Source organism: Balaenoptera physalus (assembly GCF_965194825.1).
Source record: "Balaenoptera physalus genome assembly, chromosome: 14".
Classification (NCBI taxonomy): Eukaryota; Metazoa; Chordata; class Mammalia; order Artiodactyla; family Balaenopteridae; genus Balaenoptera; species Balaenoptera physalus.
Window position 1 is genome coordinate 56256227 of NC_138893.1, and position 19417 is coordinate 56275643.

The 19417-nt window shown below is 43.2% G+C and overlaps 2 protein-coding genes and 1 long non-coding RNA gene across 11 annotated transcripts in view; 1 reads left to right on the top strand and 2 right to left on the bottom strand.

Annotated features, from left to right (window-relative positions):
* The window catches only part of LGI1 (leucine rich glioma inactivated 1), a 33032-nt gene extending 31925 nt beyond the window's left edge, over positions 1–1107 (bottom strand). For both annotated transcript variants that reach the window (XM_082423702.1, XM_082423701.1), the window contains exon 1: positions 328–1107. In XM_082423702.1, coding sequence (XP_082279828.1) covers positions 328–1013 — 686 coding nt within the window. In that variant the 5' untranslated portion in view covers positions 1014–1107. The remainder of the gene's footprint in view (positions 1–327) is intronic.
* The window catches only part of LOC309642380 (uncharacterized protein), a 199486-nt gene extending 185880 nt beyond the window's left edge, over positions 1–13606 (top strand). For 5 of the 8 annotated variants that reach the window (XR_014253123.1, XR_014253124.1, XR_014253126.1 and 2 more), the window contains 3 exons: positions 674–831; positions 1101–1204; positions 2425–13606. Coding sequence is in view for 1 of the 8 variants with exons in the window: in XM_082423966.1 (XP_082280092.1) it covers positions 674–687 (14 nt within the window). In the remaining 7 variants the exon portion in view is untranslated. The remainder of the gene's footprint in view (positions 1–673; positions 832–1100; positions 1205–2424) is intronic. The other 3 variants (XR_014253125.1, XR_014253127.1, XR_014253128.1) reach the window with 3 other exon arrangements.
* LOC309642425 overlaps positions 1–19417 on the bottom strand; it is a 151796-nt gene that overhangs the window by 121462 nt on the left and 10917 nt on the right. The gene's annotated exons all lie outside the window — the stretch shown is intronic.

Here is a 19417-nt window from a genome sequence, read left to right on the forward strand (position 1 = left end):
TATGTTAATCCAGGTTAGCAAAACAGTCACTATTTGACACTATTTTATGAAGTACAATACTGTTCCTTCCCAGATGAAGTAGGAGAGATGAATCTGCTACAGGTTTCTCATAATAATGTTCAGGGGTGGAAGATATCTAAGCATGTTCTGTAGCAGCTAATAAAAATCAAAATTTCTAAATGCAGCAAAATGTTAGCCCTGTCAAATGGCCAAGCGTGCAAGAGGAATCTGTCCCCATGCCCTTCTACCAATACATACAAAGCCCCAAATACATCGGCTGGAATTTTTAAATTGTAAATTAGATACCAAAATGCTTACGGGCCTTACAATGAGATAACGTCAGGAGGAACGGTGCGTGGAATGGATCTGGCATTCTCACATAAAGCATTATCTTTGGTACAAGTACACACGGCAGGGCATTTTGGCTTCGCTGGTTTCTTCCCCTCAGTCAGCAAAAGCGCAGATAAGAGACATAGGCAATAAGCAATTCTTTTCAGGGGGTTGCAGGCATTTCCCATCCTTTGGCTTCTCTCTGGTTCCATGCAGTCGAAAAAATATCCCCAAACATGAACAGGGCTTCTGGAATTCAGATGGTGATTGTCTTGCTTTAAGACCAGGTCACATAAGAGTCCACCCTTTTCCTTTGCCTCTGTCTCTCTGCTTTTCAAAACAGGGACCTGCAGCTGATTCGTGAGCTGCTCCTCGCTCCAGCGATGCACTGCTCGGGGAAGAGACCTGTGAGGTGCTGCGAGATGGGAGGGATCCAACTGCTCGAGGAGAGAGCGGACTTGCATCACCACGAAAACACTGAGCACAGACCAGCCTTCGAAGGCAAAGCAAAGTGATGTAACAGAAAATAAACAGCTTTCTGCTTGCACCGGGAGCCCTTTAATTGTTACCAAAAATAGGATGGCATTATGTCTTATTAGTGGGTGGGTGGGCCGGTGGGTGGGAGCAGTCATTTTGCATCGGATCTCAGCAATCTCAGAAACCTTTGGGAATTTGCTTTTCATGTGGCAAACAACCTAGTAAGAAAAGCTAGCTTTGGAGCCAGCCCTGGCTGGAAATATGAAGTGAAATGAAACTCTCTCCCTTTGCAGCTTTTGGCTAAAACCTTGGTATTTATTGCTGAGTCCACCTGACTGATGCCATCGCTGAAAGACAAACAAGAACACATGGAGAATGTGACTTTCAGGGAACGAATGTGAGTAAATACTTTTCTGACACTTAACTGTCATAAATTATTGATTTTCATAATCCACCCCACACCCTCCCCCCGCCCCATGTGTAAGCCATTCCCTTCTCCCGAGGTGAGGGAGGGAGATAGAAGCGGTTCGTTGACTGCCTCTGTGTATAACCCGCCCTCCTCACCTCTCACACTCCCCCTTCTTCAGCACTGGAACCAGAAGCCTGGAAGTAACTCCCTGCCAGCAGGAGGCAGCCAACTTTGGTTTCTAGGGCTCTGGAAAGGTCTGGCTGAGCCCAGGAGGCTGAGATACGGTGGGGAAAATGCCAACCTTAGAGCCAGAGACTTGGCTTTTTAGGGTCCAGTTCTGCCATGAACTAGCTGATGGTACCTCTGGATCTATTCTCCTGTCTGTAAAATGGGCATGATAATGCAGATGTTCCATAAATATTACAAACATTAAATCCAAATGGTAGGGACTTCCCTGGGGGCACAGTGGTTAAGAATCCACCTGCCAATGCAGGGGACACGGGTTTGAGCCCTGGTCCGGGAAGATCCCACATGCCGCGGAGCAACTGAGCCCGTGCGCCACAACTACTGAGCCTGTGCGCCTAGAGCCCGTGCTCCACAACAAGAGAAGCCACCGCAAGGAGAAGCCCGCGCACCGCAACGAAGAGTAGCCCCCGCTCGCCACAACTAGAGAAAGCCCCCGTGCAGCAACGAAGACCCAACATAGCCAAAACTAATTAAATAAATAGATAAATAAATTTATTAAAAAAAATCCAAATGGTAGGCTATGTTACTGTCCTGTATGATGGGAAAGAGGATGTACCCTTAGAGAAGGAAACTCATTTAAATGAGAAAAACAAGAGGCCCTGGCTTTGGGGCAGGGAGGTATAATCTATGTGGGCGTGGAGATGCTTAGGATGGAGGAATAGACGTGTGGTCTTCTTACCACGCCGCAGGCGCCCATCCCTCAAGCTGGCACAGTTGGCCAGTGATGTCAGTCCACAGTCCTTTTTCTCTCAGCTTCTTAGACTGAAAGGAGTACAAGGACTATTTAAGCAAATATGTGATTATGACATAAACTCATCCTGCATGGAGCTTGAGGCATTGATGGTCCAACCTTTCCCTCTTGTAGGGAGCTCGCCCCTCGTTTTCTTCTCTGTAAGCGCTGTGAGAGGAGGGCAGTGGCAGTCATGGTCATTCCCGTATCTGACTGCTGTCTGTTTACCCAGAAGACTGCAGGCTCCACGAAGGGAGAGACCCCTGGGTGAATCCAGTGCCCGGACAGCGCCCTGCTCGCCGCCGTGAACGGCAAGCGTGCCCTCATGAGCGGCCACAGCGCGCGGAGGCTCGCCACGATCGGGACATGCTCAACCCAGGAAACTCCAAACAGCTGCTCAGAGTTATCATGAAGGAAGTTAAGGACAATTCCCTGGAGAGACAATGAGTTCCAGGTTAAGGGGGAATGACAGAGAGGGTTGGCAGGAGCATTCCAGGTGGAGCAAGCAGCATTTGCAAAGGCCTGGCCACCACCCAGAGAACCAAGGATGCCTCTGCAGAGTTTTAGGCAGCAGAGCGATAGGATCTGGTTTGTGTTTCAAAAGGACCAGTAGGTTATTATCATTAAACCAGTTTTGGGGGGCTTGTAAATATGTTGGTTTTTTTTTGTTTTTTTGTGTTTTTTTTTTTTTTTACAAAACAAGGAAAGAAAAGAGAAGTAATGATTTGAGAATGCATTCTACTCTTGCTTCTCTGTCCAGGACTCTATGGAGGAAGGGAGTCTCTCACAGTGATTTTAGAAACCATGACCTATGGGCAAGCCCCACTTGAAACAGTAAAAGTGTCACTTAAAAGTTGGCTGCAAGTCAGATTTTTGTAAACTGAATCCTGCTTTGAGTGCACAGTGGAAACTTGCTCCGTGAAATAATTATGTGACGAAAATTTTATAGAAGATGGTTTTTATTCAAACAATCACCTACGCCCTAAGTTCTCTGACTTGTAAGTGATGTGTTTTGTAACTATAAAATAAAAACCCTGAGATCTTTTAGGGACCTCAGAGTTCTCGGCTCCAATTACTGCGTGTTTGTGTGTTACAGATGGGAAGACTGAGGTACTGAGGGGTCACACAGATGAAAAGTGGCAGGGCCACCACTCTGCACGGGGTGACACTCTGGCAGATGCTTGGTTAAACTGATCTGTGTAGGCAAACAGAATACTTCCCTCCCCTCTGATACACTTTCACATGTATCAGATTATCAAGATGGCTTGATCAGCCCTTGGCTTTGTGCTCTGTAGATGCCATCAAAGAAAGGGTGAGCAGTCTTTCATGTTTGACTTGGTTAAGCCAGGAGACCAAATGAATGCGGGAAAGAAATCATAGCCATAACTTCACTTTGCAGCTGTATTTATCTGGCGGTTCAGTTTGTCAGTTCAAGTGGAAAAAGGACCATAGTGAGTGGCGGGGGGGCCGGTTCCTTAAGGAGAAATTACAATGGGCATTCTGAAAAGACAGTAACTTTTTCTTGTGCTATGGCATTTAAAGCCCAGACTTGAATTTCTTACTCAATTAAAACGCCCGCTAAGATCAGGCACAATTTTAACTGTGTAATAACAGATTGCTGATGTTCTTCTAGGGAGGAGAAACCATTACAGGTTCCAGAATTGGATTGAGGAGGGAACTAGTGAGAGGAGGGCAGGTTGCTGCTATATTGAAGTCTTTTGTTTATTTATTTATTTATTTGGTTGCACCAGGTCTTAGTTGCGGCTCGTGGGCTCCTTAGTTGCAGCATGTGGGCTCCTTAGTTGTGGCATGTGAACTCTCACTTGCGGCACGCACGTGGGATCTAGTTCCCTGACCAGGGATCGAACCCGGGCCCCTTGCGCAGGGAGCGTGGAGTCTTATCCACTGCGCCACCACGGGAGTCCCTATACTGAAGTCTTGAGGGGCCTGGGGATGGGGCCCTGTTGCTGACCAAGCTTCCCTGCCCTCCTTCGGGAAGCCCTGGTAGGGGGAGAGAGGGTGTGGGAAGTGGGAGGGTAGAAGCTTAGGGCTTTCCACCAGCTTGGAAGCCTTTATATAAGTTTTGGCAACCCACCTGTGCATTACGGGGGGGCCTTGGGAGAAGGGCTTAGAAAGGATGAAAGCAGAGCTGGAAGGAGGCCCAGGGAGGTTAGGAGGCCTGGCTGAGGCAGGCTCACTGCCCAGTTCCAGCTCTGGAGGAGTAGCTGAGGGGATCCAGGGCTGGCTCTGCACTTGGCCAGCCATGTGACCATGGGCTAGCTCTCTAACCTTTCTAGGTCAGTTTTCTCCTCTGCAAAATGAGGAGTATGTATAACAGTACATATCACATAAAATTGTTGAGAGAATGACGGACAATAATGTGTCTAAAGTGCTCAGCATGGGGTCTGTTACACGAAAGATTTATCATCATCATTGTCATCATTGCAATGGGACTTGAATTCTGAACATGGAACTTCTGCTATTTGGGAAGCAAAATTCTCAGATAATAATGGGTTTATCTCAAGTGTATATTCACTCCAAGAAGCAGGCACTTCTGTGCAGGATGACAGACTGTGGCCTTGCCAAGAGTCTCTGCACATGAGGGAACCAAGAATCCTCCTGGGGAAGAAAGAACTCTCTCCCAGTTTGGGTGAGAGTAGGAGCACCCAAGCTTGGTCCAAGGATAAGGGCCAGAGCTGGAGAAAAAGAAGGTGGTCATGAACATGGGATGGAAATTTTTTTTTCTTCAATCCATTGCCCTTGAACATGTGTAATTTTGAGGGCATAAGAAGAATCTACTTTGGGATCCCTGTAACAGAGAGTGTTCTCTCTAGTTTGGTGGGCACCACGGCGTTGCTTGTGGGTGCCATGGGGACCACACACAGTGCTCTGGCATCGAGAGCTGCTATAGAGATATGAGACCAACAGTATCCCCATCCAGGCCCATGGCTCAGACATCACCAGAATCACTGGATTTTCCACCAGGAGCAACTCACCCTTACTGTCCCACAGTAGTGACAGCCCCACAGACATAGGAAGTGGCAAATGATCCCAGCAGGGAGCCTAAGCAGCAGAGAAGGAAAATGAAGATGTTTGGGAGCGCATGTGCAACGTTCCCTGGCATTCTCAGAAACTGAAAGGGGTCTTTGAGGAGGGGCTGGCAATTCTGGGAGAGTTGATGAAAGCACAGAGAGAGAAGAACAGCCTGTGCTGTGGTTCTGATCCCAGTTTTCCCCTCAGGCTGGTGACCTAGGAAACACACATCGTGCAAGTAAACAAATCATTATTATGAGCCTTAAAAGATCCAGCTTGGCCCTGCCTCCTTTTACACTCAGACATGCAAACTGGTGTCAGTTTAAGCAGCTTTCTCAATAGAGCAGGGTTTTTGAAGCAGCAAGTCAGCTGCATTAGTGGGTTGCAAAATCAGTCTAGTAGGTCAAGCAGAATTTTAAAGAATAAAATCGTTTTGAATCCAAAATTGGACTGTATTGCACCTATAAGAGTAGCTGTTGCCTTGTGAAGCCTTTGTTTCCATTCTTTGGGTATGTATGTGTGTGTGTGTGTTCAGGGTTGTAATATAAAATGTATTTCTTACAATTGGTTTATGACCTCCCCCCACCCCCCAAAAAAAAGAAAGAGAGAAAAAGAAAACATTACCTTACAGGATGTTGAAGAGCTTCACCCACCCCAGAAGTCTGTGAAATGGCAGAGAAATGTTGATCTCAATTCCAGTAACTTTCACTTACTGATTGAGAGCAGCAATCAGACCTGTTGGAATATCATTTCTGTTATTTACTAGCTGTGTGACCTTGGGCGAGTTGCTTAGCTTCTCTGTGCCTCATTTTCCACACTGGTAAAGTGGAAGTCATCCCTTCTTTGCATTGTTGATATTAGGATTAGTGACAGTGCATGCGGAAGGCATGTCACAAAGAAGGCGTTCAATTTCTGATAACTCCCCCAGAATTAAATGGGAAGGGGGGAGAGGGCAATGAGCAGAGGGCCAGATCTTAAAGATTAGAAGTAGTGTGTCACCAGGGACTCTTTGGTAGAGAGTGATGGACACTGACTCTGCCAATCTAAGCATAAAAGGACCTTCCTGCCATGGTGATGGAGTGACTCACAGAAGGGCTGTCCAAGCAGGCTTCAGAAACAGAGAAATTTGTGGGAGCTTGGGGATCTAGGCAGCAGGAGCTAATGGGCAGTGTCCTCTGGTGAATCCACTCCTATCAGTACTTATCCACATGTTCCTGCTGAAGGAGAGAGTCCGTTGGGCTCAGCTGGAGTCAGGTACCCTCCCATTTGCCGTGGGAAGCCAGGGCACCTTGACTGGCAATCCCACCAAGAGTGCACACTGTGGGAGACGGGTGGCTCCCCAAAGGAAGCTAAGGTGCTACTACCAGAAGCAAAGAGGATGGATGCTGGGCAGGCAAAACGAAGGGACACTCACTACAGGACGTGTGCCAGCATCTGTTAGGCTAGGGCAAAGGGAAATGATAGCAGCTATCATCCCAAATCCATCCTCAAGATTTTAAAGTGCAATGACCAGGGGACAATTTAGACAAACAAATGAATAATTTCCCAAAAGTCAGCTAAACTCTTATGTCCTGACTGTGGAATCAGGGGATTTTTCAACTCTTGTGGTCCAAGAGGACTGAAGTTTGACCAAGAGGGGAGTTGAAAAGGCAACAATAACAAAAGCTGACACTTACAAGATGCATATCATGTGCCAGCTGCTGTTCTAAGCACTTTATGAATATTAATTCATTTAATCCTCGTAACAATCCCATGGGCTAGATGTTATTATTATTATTATTTTCTCTCTATTTATAGGAGAAGAAAAGGAGGTCCAGGAGGTTAGAGAGCATGCCCAGGGTTCCGCAACTGGTGAGGAGTGGCAATGGGATCTAACCCAGGCATTCTGACTCTGGTGCCCAAGGTATTAGTCACTACTGGACACTGCCTCTCCAAAGGGCAGTGTGGGATGTGGGATACTGGGGGCTGCTTTGGAGGCCCATAGCATCTCCCTGGCTAGGCACTGCTATTGAACTACAATTCCCAGCATGCAACTGGGCTATCATCTTAACCTCTTCCTCACCAAAAGTTCCTCACTGTCTTGGGTAAAAAGTTTTTTAATGGCAAAGGTGGCAAAATCTGGTTTCCCTAAAGCATGATTATGAGATGGGAGCATGAATGCAGATGTCAGTGGGAGTAAATAGAGGAGAGGGTAATATTCTAGGTTAAAATATCCTCTGTAGTTTTTAGTGTTTGCCGGAAGACATTGGAGATCACCATGGGAAAGACTGTTTTTTAACTTGGAAATGTGTACCAGGAAAATGGCAATAAGGGTGTTTTAAAGCACCCATTCTCAAACATGGCTGCACTTTGGAATCAGCTGGGGAAATAAAAAAAATACTTAATGCTTAGGTTACATCCCTAGAGGTTCTGATTTAATTAGTCTGGCACGTGACCTGGACTTTGAGACTTTAAAAATCGCATTGAATTCTAAAGTGCAGCAAAATTTGAGAATCCTTGTTTTTGAAGGGAAATATTCAGGTGTAGCCATAATGATGAATCACATTGTGACTAGCTCAAGGAAGCTTTTAAGAAAAAAGAGAGGGAGACACTCCAGGCTCTAAAAGCAGTGGTTCTCAGCCCTGGCTGTACATTAAGATCACTAAGAAAATGTTTTCAAAAAAATACAGATACCTCACCTCAGACCAATTGAATTAAAATCTCTGGGGCTGTATTTTAGGGCTGAAGCAACCCCGGAACAGCGGTTCTCAAAGTGTGTTCTTAGATTAGCAGCATCAGCATCACCCAGAAATTTGTTAGAGATGAAAATTCTTGGGTCCCACCCCAGGGTTTCTGGGGCGGGGCCCAGCAATCTGTGTTTTCACGAGGCTCCTAGGTGATTCTGATAACACTTTCAAGTTTTGAGAACCCCTGCCTTGGGATGTAGGCTCCAGGCAGGAACCTGGTCTAACATGTTCACCAGCAAGCCTTGCAAAGTGTTAGAATGTGCTTTTTTAGTCTGTTATGTTCATGGCGCTCAAGGAACCACACATCCGAGTGTCCATGCCCTGTGCCCCTTCCCCTGGAAGCCAAGCTGGTCCTCCTTAACCAATAAAATGTGGCAGAAGTGATACTGTTCCAGTTCCAGGCCAGAGTCCTAAGAAGACCCAACAACTTCTGCTTTTGGGCTTTTAGGAGCCCTGAGGTGCAATGTAAGATGTCAGGCTCCTTGTGAAAAGACCATACAGAGAGTTAGAAATCCTGAGACTGTAAAGAGAGATCCAGCCACCCTATCATCCAAGCTGAGTTCAGCCCCAAATAGATCTGCCAGGTGAATGCAGCCACAAGAGTGACCACTGGCAAGACCAGCAGAAAAAACTCCCAGCTGAGCCCAGACCAGATCGAAGAACTGTGAGCAAATAAAATGATTGCTGTTTGAAGCCAGTAAGTTTTGGGTGGTTTGTTAATGCAGGAACAGGAAAAAAAAAAAAAAAAAGAAAAGAAGAAAGAAAAAGAAAAAGAAACACTGCTCAATAAATAGTTGTTGAACTAATGGGTAAAAGTGCTATAGGGACATGGAGCTGGAACATAGCCTCTCTCCTTTGTCAAAGGAGGAAAAACAGGAGTTGGAAAGAAAGCAGGGATATTCCATCCAGTTGATGAAGGGGGTGGCTAAGAAGGGAATTTTGACCAGAAGCCAACAATGCTATAACCATACCCAGACAGCAAAGGCCCACAATGCCCAGCCAAGAATAGAAGAATTAAAGGTACTCTTTTTTTAAAATTTTATTTTATTGAAGTATAGCTGACTTACAATGTTGTGTTAGTTTCAGGTGTACAACGAAGTGATTCAGTTATATGGGTATGTATACATATATTTGTATATGTGTATATATATATATTCTTTTCAGATTCTTTTCCATTATATGTTATTACAAGACATTGAATACAGTTCCCTGTGCTATACAATAGGAACTTGTTTATTTATCCTACATATAACAGTTTGCATCTGCTAATCCCAAACTCCCAATCCATTCCTCCCCCACCTCTCCTCCCCCTTGACAACCACAAGTCTGTTCGCTATGTCTGTGAGTCTGTTTCTGTTTCATAGATAAGTTCATTTGTGTCATATTTTAGATTCCACATATAAGTGATATCATATAGTATTTGTCTTTCTCTTTCTGACTTACTTCACTTAGTATGATCATCTCTAGGTCCATCCATGTTGCTGCAAATGGCATAATCTCATTTTTTATGGTTGAGTGATATTCCACTGTATATATGTACCACATCTTCTTTATCCATTCATCTGTCAATGGACATTTAGGTTGTTTCCATGTCTTGGCTATTGTAAATAGTGCTGCAATGAACATTGGGGTGCATGTATCTTTTCAAGTTATAGTTTTCTTCGGATATATGCCCAGGAGTGGGATTGCAGGATCATATGGCAACTCTGTTTTTAGTTTTTTGAGGAACCTCCATATGTTCTCTATAATGGTTGCACCAATTTACATTCCCACCAACAGTGCAGGAGGGTTCCTAAAGGTACTAACTTTTGCTACCACATATTGAATGCTGATTATGTGCCAGGCATACAGATGAAACTTTTTTCCTATATTAGTGTTCACTAACAATATTATATATTTATAATATATATTATACATATACATTATATAATATATAAATAGTATATTATATATAATATTATGTATTTATATATATTTGAATTATATATTGATTCTTCTCAACACGTTTGTATGATAAGTACTATCATTACCCCATTTTACAGAAAAGGAAATGAAAGAGCAAAGAGATTAAATCATTTGCCCAAAGTCACATAGCTACTATTAATTGGAACTCAACCCATATTTGTCTGATTCCCAAATTTAAGCTTTTAAGCACACGGTAGGGCCAACCTATTCAGAAAAACTGAATAGTGACCCAGATTGTAGAATCTGATAGATCTGAGTTCAAATCTCAGTATTGCCACCACTGGCTGTGGGATCTTGTTCGAATCACTTATCCCCTCTGGGTCTCAATTTCTTTGTGTAAAATGAGATTAATAATGCTGACCTCACAGGCTTTTGACAAGGTCGGGTGAAATTGTGTCAATGAAAGCATTTGATATGAGTAAGTTATCAAATAAGTATGAGGGGTTATTATCCTGTTCTAATCTCGCTTACTGAGTTAAATTCCATCCTCCCTCCCCAACTGGCTCTTGCCTCTGATTCTTCCTCCTCTGTTTTATTTCCCTTTGTTGTAAGGGTACCCAAGATTTGTTTTAATCAGGTGTGATAAGACATGCAGACATGGAAATAACTGTCATGAAGGAAGAAGTTGTGATAGTTTCCTGGAGTATAAAACAGGAGGCATGGCACACCATGCAGGGGGGCCATGTGGGGAAGCACTAAGGTTGGTCAGGAGGCAGAGGGAGTAAAGAAAAAATGTGGACAAGAGCCTTTATTGCACTAGTTGAATAATCTCAGTGGGCTTTGGGGCACTGGAGCTGCCCCTAATGATCTGGTACCTGCCTCTGAGATAATTAGTGGTCTGGAATGTGAGAGCCTAGCACAGGAGGTGGTTGGAGATATGGACTCTGCATTGGTTGGTTTACATGTGAAAGATATGTTCACAGGTGAGTCATTTACTATCTCTAGGAATTGGCTAACCCTGGGAGGGGCAGTCCTTCCAAAGTCAGCAAGGGCCCAGATGTCAAACCTTTAGAATAAAGAAAATAAAAAGGCATGCTTAATACATCCTTCCAGCCACTCCTTAATAGGAAGCAATTGACTGCGCTGCTCTAAGAGCACTGGGAACAGCACGGAAGCCTGGGTAACCACCCATTAGGAGTGGTGGTCTGCAAGGAAGGGAGTAGGAAGGTCAGTGAATCCAGGAGAATTTCAGCCCTGACACTATTTAGTTTACCAAGATTCCAAGCCCATCACAGAGTGGAACCTAGGTAAACAGGATGAAAGGCAGCAAGTTGTACTGCTTATGAAATCCTCCTTGAAGGCAGGACCCACGATTTATTTATCTTTCTATTTCCTTGAATGAATGATTGTTCAGTAGGAAAAACAGCTAAAATGGCCTTATAAAAGAGAAAAGATAGAGCTGTGGGCTGGTACTTTTCTTTACTCTTAAAAAAAAAAAAGAACTTTGTTTTGCTTAATTTTTATGCCCAAAGGTAAGTAAGCTGAGTTTACACATTTTCATTACTGTCTTCAATATTGAGAAGAAACTGAATTAGCTATGGATTGGAGAATGTTGCTTATGTCCCCAAAGGAAGAGCCCCTTCTGGCTCATGATGGTGGGAGAAATTGAACCAGCCATGCTTTCTTTCCCTGGTTAAATTTTCAGGCAAGGAAAAAGGATGTAATTGATGATGAAGATGTTGGTGATGATAAGGATAATGATGATGATGATCTAGTGATAATGACGATGATGATGATAATTTAGATGACAACGACGATGATGACGACTGACACTTAACAGGTGTTTATAATGTGCCAGTCACTGTTGTAGGTGCTTTAGAACCATTACTCCATCTAATCTTAACATACATAGTTTGGCTATTATTGACTCCCAATTTATTTATTTATTTTACACACACACACACACACACACACACACACACACACACACTGTATTTTATTTTTACAAGAGATAAATAGACTGACACCAAGCATTGTACATGGATGACCACAACAAAAGCAACAATGATTGCAATTACCAAACATGAAACACACTCATACTATGTCATAATATTGACATTCAGTCCAGTAATCCTCCACTGTAACAGCTCCTTTACTTTGCAGTGAAAATTGATTTGTATATTCTTTGCCTCTGTGACTCCCAATTTATAAATGAGGAAACTGAGACACAGAGGCTAGGCAGCTTGCCCAAGATTAAGAGATTAATCTGGCTTTAAACTGAGGCATTCCATGCTCTTAATCACTCCACAGCACTGTTTCCTTGCTTCAGGGTGGTTTCTTGAAACAAAAATGATCTCAGCTTATTCACACCAGGGCAGGCAAGAGGTGTGTAAGTGCAGAACCCCAGTGAGGTGATGTGTATTGAGCCTTTGTACTAGCCTGGGCATGTAACCAGGGTTGATCCTTGGAAGAGCTGTGGCGTATGGGAAGTTTGTCTCTGGGACATGGAAGGAAGGGAAATGGGTTAAGATCTGGTTCTGTCATGGATGAGTTATATGACATTGGGCACAGCTCTTGAGAACTAGGTTCTGGTTTTCAAAGGAAGCTCTTGGGCTGGATGATCTCTACAGATCCTGTCCATGTCAACTGCCCCTGCCAGAAATCCTGTTAGAGGCTAGATTATTAGAAAGGCAAGGAGAGTGTTGAGCAATTTCTTGAACATCCAAACGTAGTAGGTAATAGCTATTTGGGTGCCCTGAGGAGGTCTGAAAACTTGGGGCTTAGTTGCCTCCTGCTTCACTTTGTGCCATATGCCTGTAGCTGGCGAATGGATAACATCGCTCGTGGCTATTCCTGGATGCTCAGAAAACCTGAAAAGAAGGAAGGAATGATTATTTAGTGAGAAGAATATTACAGAAGACACTGGGGAGGGCAGGGTAGGGAGGGAGGACTTTTCATTATTTTGGTCTTAGAAACCCCAGTGGATATCGACTAAGGGCAGTACTGCCTTCCTGGGAAGTGTTTGGAAATGGATAAGAGCATTTCTGTTCTCACCCTGGCTGCGGTTGTTGGACTGGAAATGCTAACATCCTGAAACTCTTGGGACCTCCACACACAACGAAGAATTGTCCAGGCCAGCATGCTCTGAGCGTTCCCACTGAGGAAGAATAAAAGAAGTTCTCATAGTGGGGAACATAAAAAACTTCTTTGTGCATTTTTCTGAACATTAATCAATAATCCATTAACTCAGGGAAGCTGAATGCTCTTCACACAGAATCCAAAACAAATTGACAGATATCCTCTGGCAAGAACTCTGGAGAGGCTGTGTGGCCTTGGACAAGGCGTTTCATTTCCTTAGGCCTCAGTTTCTCCATCTTTATAGCACTAACATTCTATAACTTGCTAATTCCTCTCCTCAGAAAGGAGAAATACCTTGTAAAAATCAAGGCTTGGAGCTTCCCTGGTGGCGCAGTGGTTGAGAATCTGCCTGCCAATGCAGGGGACACGGGTTCGAGCCCTGGTCTGGGAAGATCCCACATGCCGTGGAGCAACTAGGCCCATGAGCCACAACTACTGAGCCTGCACGTCTGGAGCCTGTGCCCCGCAACAAGAGAGGCCGCGATAGTGAGAGGCCCGCGCACCGCGATGAAGAGTGGCCCCCGCTTGCCGCAGCTAGAGGAAGCCCTCGTACAGAAACGAAGACCCAACACAGCCATAAATAAATAAATAAATAAATAAATGTATTAAAAAAATCAAGGCTTGGAAAGCCTTTGTTTTTCTCATTTTGTGTATGGCAGATACATGTACTGTAGTTAACCGAAATGCATATGGCAAAGCTTAAATCAAAAGTATACAGAAGCATACTTTATTGACTCTACCGACTATAGCTAATAATACAGTGTTGCATATTTGAAAGTAAATCTTGTAAGTTCTCATCACAGGAAAAAAATTTTTGTAACTATGTAGAGTTATGGACGTTAACTAGGCTTATTGTGGAGATCATTTTGCAATATTTACAAACATGGAATCATTATGTTGTACACCAGAAACCATACAATGTTATATGTCAATTATACCTCAATTTAAAAAAAGTATACAGAAGGGACTTCCCTGGTGGTCCAGCGGTTAAGACTCCATGCTTCCACTGCAGGGGGCATGAGTTCGATCCCAGGTCAGGGAACTAAGATCCCGCATGTTGCGTCGCGCGGCCAAAAAATAAAAGGTATACAGAAGCAAATGATCCCAGAATGTTTTTGATAAAGTATGATTTTAGCTATTTAGCATTTTCTATGGAAATATATTTGAATTTTTCAGAGTCAAACAACAAAAATGTAGGCAAGACCATGGTAGGCCAACCTTCCTACTGGCTTAAAAAATAAAGGTTGTTAGGGAATAAAACAAGCATAATTCTAAGTCACGGTCAAGGTGAACATAATTGGTCCAGAAAGCGGTGGCTCTAAGAGGCGTTGCCCCAGAGTGAGACTTGTTTATTAGAATATAAATTTGAAAATATTACTCACCTTCCTTCTTCTATTTTATGCGTGAATTATTCCCAAGATAGTTATTAGCAGTCTTTTTTTTTCTTAAAAGAGACACTCCTTCATCCTTTCAAGGAGACTATTAACTGCCTTTTTTGTTTGTTTGTTTTGCTTTATGACTCTGAAATTAAAAGGAAAAACGTGTAACTAGACTGCTCATGCTGGAAACTTGAACTTCATGATGTTGGATTTCAGGCTTGTTGTTTTTGTCTTATCCCTTTAGAAAGGCTCTGTTTTGTTTGGCTTTATATTCTCATTCTGGAAGAACTGAGAGCTTTCCATTGCTATCTGTGACTTGTGGCCTTTATTACACTCATTCGTTTTGGTAGAAATGATGACCCAAGAAGGTTGGAATTTGACCCCAGAAAATGACAAGGGAATGACGGAACTGGTTTTGACCATAGGGTTAGTGCCCTGCTGGTCCAGGGCAGGATGGGCATCAGCAGTGGAAAAGCACGGGGCTTTGACACCAGCCCCCCTCTTGGCCTCACATTTGCACCGCCCCTACTGCTCCCAGCAGTGGAGCAAGGGAGATGGAGGAATCAGTACTTACTGGGCCTCCTATGGGCCAGGTGCTCAACTGATCATCTTACCTGGCTTGCAAGTGAGGCATTATCACCCTTACTCTGAGGACTCAGAAGGTCACAGTGATTCAACAACTTGCCCAAGACCATACAGCTTGGCTTCAAATTGACTTCTATCAGTTTCCGAATGTTAATCATGTAATTTCTTACTTTTGATGTATATGAAATTATAGACAGTTCTTGAGGCCTTGTCTGTGTGAGGCAAGTATTATGTAAAATGTCTGTATGGCATTGTTTGTTTATATATATTGTATGAGGCACAGAAGTGACTGAGGCTGACCCAGCCCTGGCTCTGGAGGCTCTCTGGGGAAACCTGGGGGACTCCTTGGTCATCCCAATCCAGTAGGGTGCAGTCTAGTGTGGTGGCTACAACTCAAGTCCTGGCTTTGCCACTTACCATCTAAGTGACCTTGGGAAAATTTTTATACTTTGTCATCCTCTGTTTTCCTCATCTGTAGAATGGAGATAATACTAGTACCCACCTCACAGGATTGCTATGAAGAGGAAATGAGATACTGTAAGATATGTTTAGCATAGAAAGTTATTATCATTCTGAACTGTCTCCTGCTATTCAAGGTACCCTTATAAGAGCCTCCACCTCCTGAAGCTGTCAGAATGACTGAGGGAGGGGGATGAGAGGAAAACTCAGGCCTGAGGATGGGGGAGAAGAGACTAGAATGGCAGCCTACCTGACCCAGACTATATCCCTCCACCCCAGGCCTGGGTAATAGGTACCCTAATTCTAGTCTGAGGGTGAATCACAGCCCAGAGATGGCATTTCCTTCTGTCCCTCTCCTAGAATAGAGCCAGATGTCAGAGGGGCTCTCAAGTGAGAGCATCAACACCCTGAGCTGATTGTTAAAGTTTTTCTCAGGAAAACAACACTTTCCCCCTTTTGTTCCTTTTCTGGACCAACACTGAAGTGAGTTGTGATGGACATAGGCTTAAGTGGAGTATCCATCATCTGACATTTGACTGTAATTATATTGCTCAGATTAGAACTAAGTAAACACTGGATTTTTTTTTTTACTATGGACAAATGAATCTTATTTCTTACTCAGCATATTTGTCTCAGTTGATTCATTCAATAAGTGTGTATGAAGTGTGTTCTCCATATGAGGCACAGCATGGCACCCAAAGAGCTCCTGCCCTCAAACATCACACGGTCTAGGGGAGGAGACAAGAATTAAACAAGAGGAAACAAGTGAGGTGAAGGCTGAGTTAGGGGACATTCAGGCTGGTGGGGCAGCAATAGCAGCAACAGAATCCAGACTAAGGTGTCAGGAAAGTTTAAACTAAACAAGGGGCTCCAACTCTGCCTTAATCTATTCTAGCAGCCTCCCCGGGGGCCCAGCTTCCCTGTGGATGTTAGATGGCTGCAGCAGTAGAGAGTGTCTCACTGCAGGCCCTCTGCTCCCAAAGACCTGGGAAACCTCTTCACTCTTTTGCTTCCAAATCCTCACAAAGATGGCCAAGGTTCTAAGAAATAGTTTCTAGGGAAAACCAGGGAACAAGGAGAATAATGCCAAAAAAAAGTTGCAAGAAGAAAAAGTTTTCATGCCTCTGTAGGGAAAGATAAACTTCTCCTCTACTCTCTTAGGTTCAGTACCTGGACCATGCAAATTAAACTGACAAAAGGCAGTTTAATAAGAGTGAAAAAAAGTATTTAATTACACACTTATGCACAGGTGTTCACAAGGAAACGTGACTCAAGGAGGTGTAAGAATTGGGGGCTTATATATCTTCTTAATAAAGTATGGAGAAGAGGCTAAACAAAGTAAAAAGGGGTTTGGGGCCTCTTGGGGGGTGGGTAAGTTCTGGGAGGTGACTAGGGCATGTGTGGTGGATAAAAGTTGTTTAGTAAGGTTTGTTATGCAGATAAGGGTCCTCTCAGGTGACAAGAATTTTCTCCCTAGTAGTTCTTTTCCTGGTACTAGAGACAGAGACACGTTTAGAAATGGAAATTTATGTTACCTTTACAAAGGGAAATTTATACTCTGCTTTTAGGTAGGAAGGGACAGGGCAGAGAGATAATTGCTCTCAGCTCAAAACAATCCTAAAAAAAGTGGCATATTTTGGGGGCATACTCTGATCACCTTCACTGGGCCATGTTTAAGTATTGAGCATTGTGCTTAGAACCTTTATATCTATATTACATTATATCATTTCTTTTTTCTTCTATTTTCTTTTCGAGTTTTATTGAGGTGTAATTGACATACAGCACTGCATAACTTTAAGGCATACAACATAATGATTTGACTTACATACATCATGAAACTGTTACCACAATAGGTTTAGTGAACATCCATTGTCTCATATAGATACATCACATATCGTTTGTTTTTCACAACAACTCTATGAGGTAGGTATTATTGATATGCCCATTTTTTTCAGGTAAGAAAATTGAGGCTAGAGAGGTGAAATGAATAGGTCATAAACCTAGCCAATGGCAGAGCTAGGATTTGAACCTAGGAAAATGAAAAAATTAATTGATCATTTCTTAGTAAGGGCAATTTTTTTGCAGGAGTGGAGGTGGGAGATATTATTGTTCCTAAAAAGGGGTCTTTAGGGAGAATCAAGAAGGGGATCCTTGGGAGGAATTGTAAATCCTTCAGCATCTGATAGTGCTGGTCACAGGAGGAGCCCAATAAATATGAATGGAGTAAAACAGTGAGGGAGGGCATGAAGAACAGAGTGAGGGAATGAGTCTCAGATGGTCTCTCTCAACTTATCAGGACCCATGCAGGCTTTTCTCCTACCAATCCTAGTCACAGGCCAACTGGCTGTATCTTCTTCTCTTGCATGTTACATCTCCCAGGAATCTGGGAAGTATGGTGGTTGGTTTCCCCCACTCTCTCTGGTCCCTGAAATCCTGACTTTCACAGCGCTGGCTGTGGCTGGAACTCAGTCTCCATGGCTTCTCCAGACGATGCTTCCCTGGAAGACAAGACCATAAGATCTTTCATTTCAAGCATCAGAAGATTATAATAAATAGCAAATATGAGGAAGTTATAGAGGCTGTGTAACCTTCCCAAGATCCTCTGGAAATGGCCCACCTTTAGCTCCTGACGTCCTATAGCATTGTCTTCCCAGAGTCAGATGACAGCCTTGCCACTTGCTACCTGGGTGATCTTGGGCAGTTATTTAACCTCCCAGACCACGTCTGTAAAATGCACCTACTTCTTCAGGTTGGAGTTAACACTCAAGAAGTTTGTAAATTTGAAAGTCTTAACACAGAGAAACTGCTAAATAAATGTCATATAGACTGAATTGTACCCCCCTGCCCTCCAAATTCAGATGTTAAAGCCCAACCTTCAATATGACTATATTTGGAAATAGGCCTTTAAAGAGGGAATTAAGCATAAATGAGGTCATAAGGGTTGGGCCCTAATCCAGTATGACTGGTGTCTTATAACAAAAGAAAGAGACACTAGGGGTACATTAACAGAGAAAAAATTTGAGGACATAGTGGCCAACTACAAGCCAAGGAGAGAGGTTTAGGAGAAACCAAATCTGTTGATACCGTGATCTCGGACTTCTCACAGTCTCCAGAACTGTGAGAAAACAAATTCCTGTTGTTAAGCCACCCTATTTGGAATATTTTGTTATGCAACCCTAGCTGACGAATGCACATGTTAATTACACTTCTTTTTCTTTCCTTGTTTTTGAACACACTCAGACATTCAAAGGCAAATCAGAATTTGAACTAGAAAAATTTGACCTGCTTGAGCCCAGCTTGAGCCACTAGGACTCAAAACTTGGAAAGACAGCAAGGGGTGGGCAGTCTGTCTTCTCAGTGTCATAGTGAAACACTCTTTACAGGCCTGCCAAGAATTATTGAATGGTCTAGGCTGAGTAGTGGGCCTTTGCTTGAGTTTCTGTTTACTATTGACCAAAGGCCACTTTGAAGTTACACCAGAACCTATAGACTTGTATCCTGTAGAGATGTAAATGAATTCTGAAAGGTAGAAAACATAATCCTCAAGTTATGGTTTTATTGCTTGTAGGACAACCAATTTTTTGTCTAATCCAACCATCTCATGCCAACATTCTTTCTCCAATGCCTGTATAATTCCAATTCCTCTAATTCTCTTTGGAATCAGTTTTACCACCCTTCACTAATGAATTGAATAAATCTCCAACATGTGTTCATTCTATACTTTTATAAGAGTTATATTTTTGACTTTTTGAAGAGTATACTTTAGGTGCAAGGAATTCTAGTATTTCTAGAATATAAAAATCATACTTCAAGGTAATATAAGGTCTTCTTGGATTGTAATTTGCTTTTTTATTTCTAGGTTTTCTCTGTTTCCATATTAGCAGTTTTAAAGCACCAAGCTTCAGGAAGCATAATAATCTATTAGTTACAGAAGAATTTGATTCCCTCAACAGACAGAGCAAACCTGAAGCCAAATGGTTTTCATCTTTTATTTACTCCT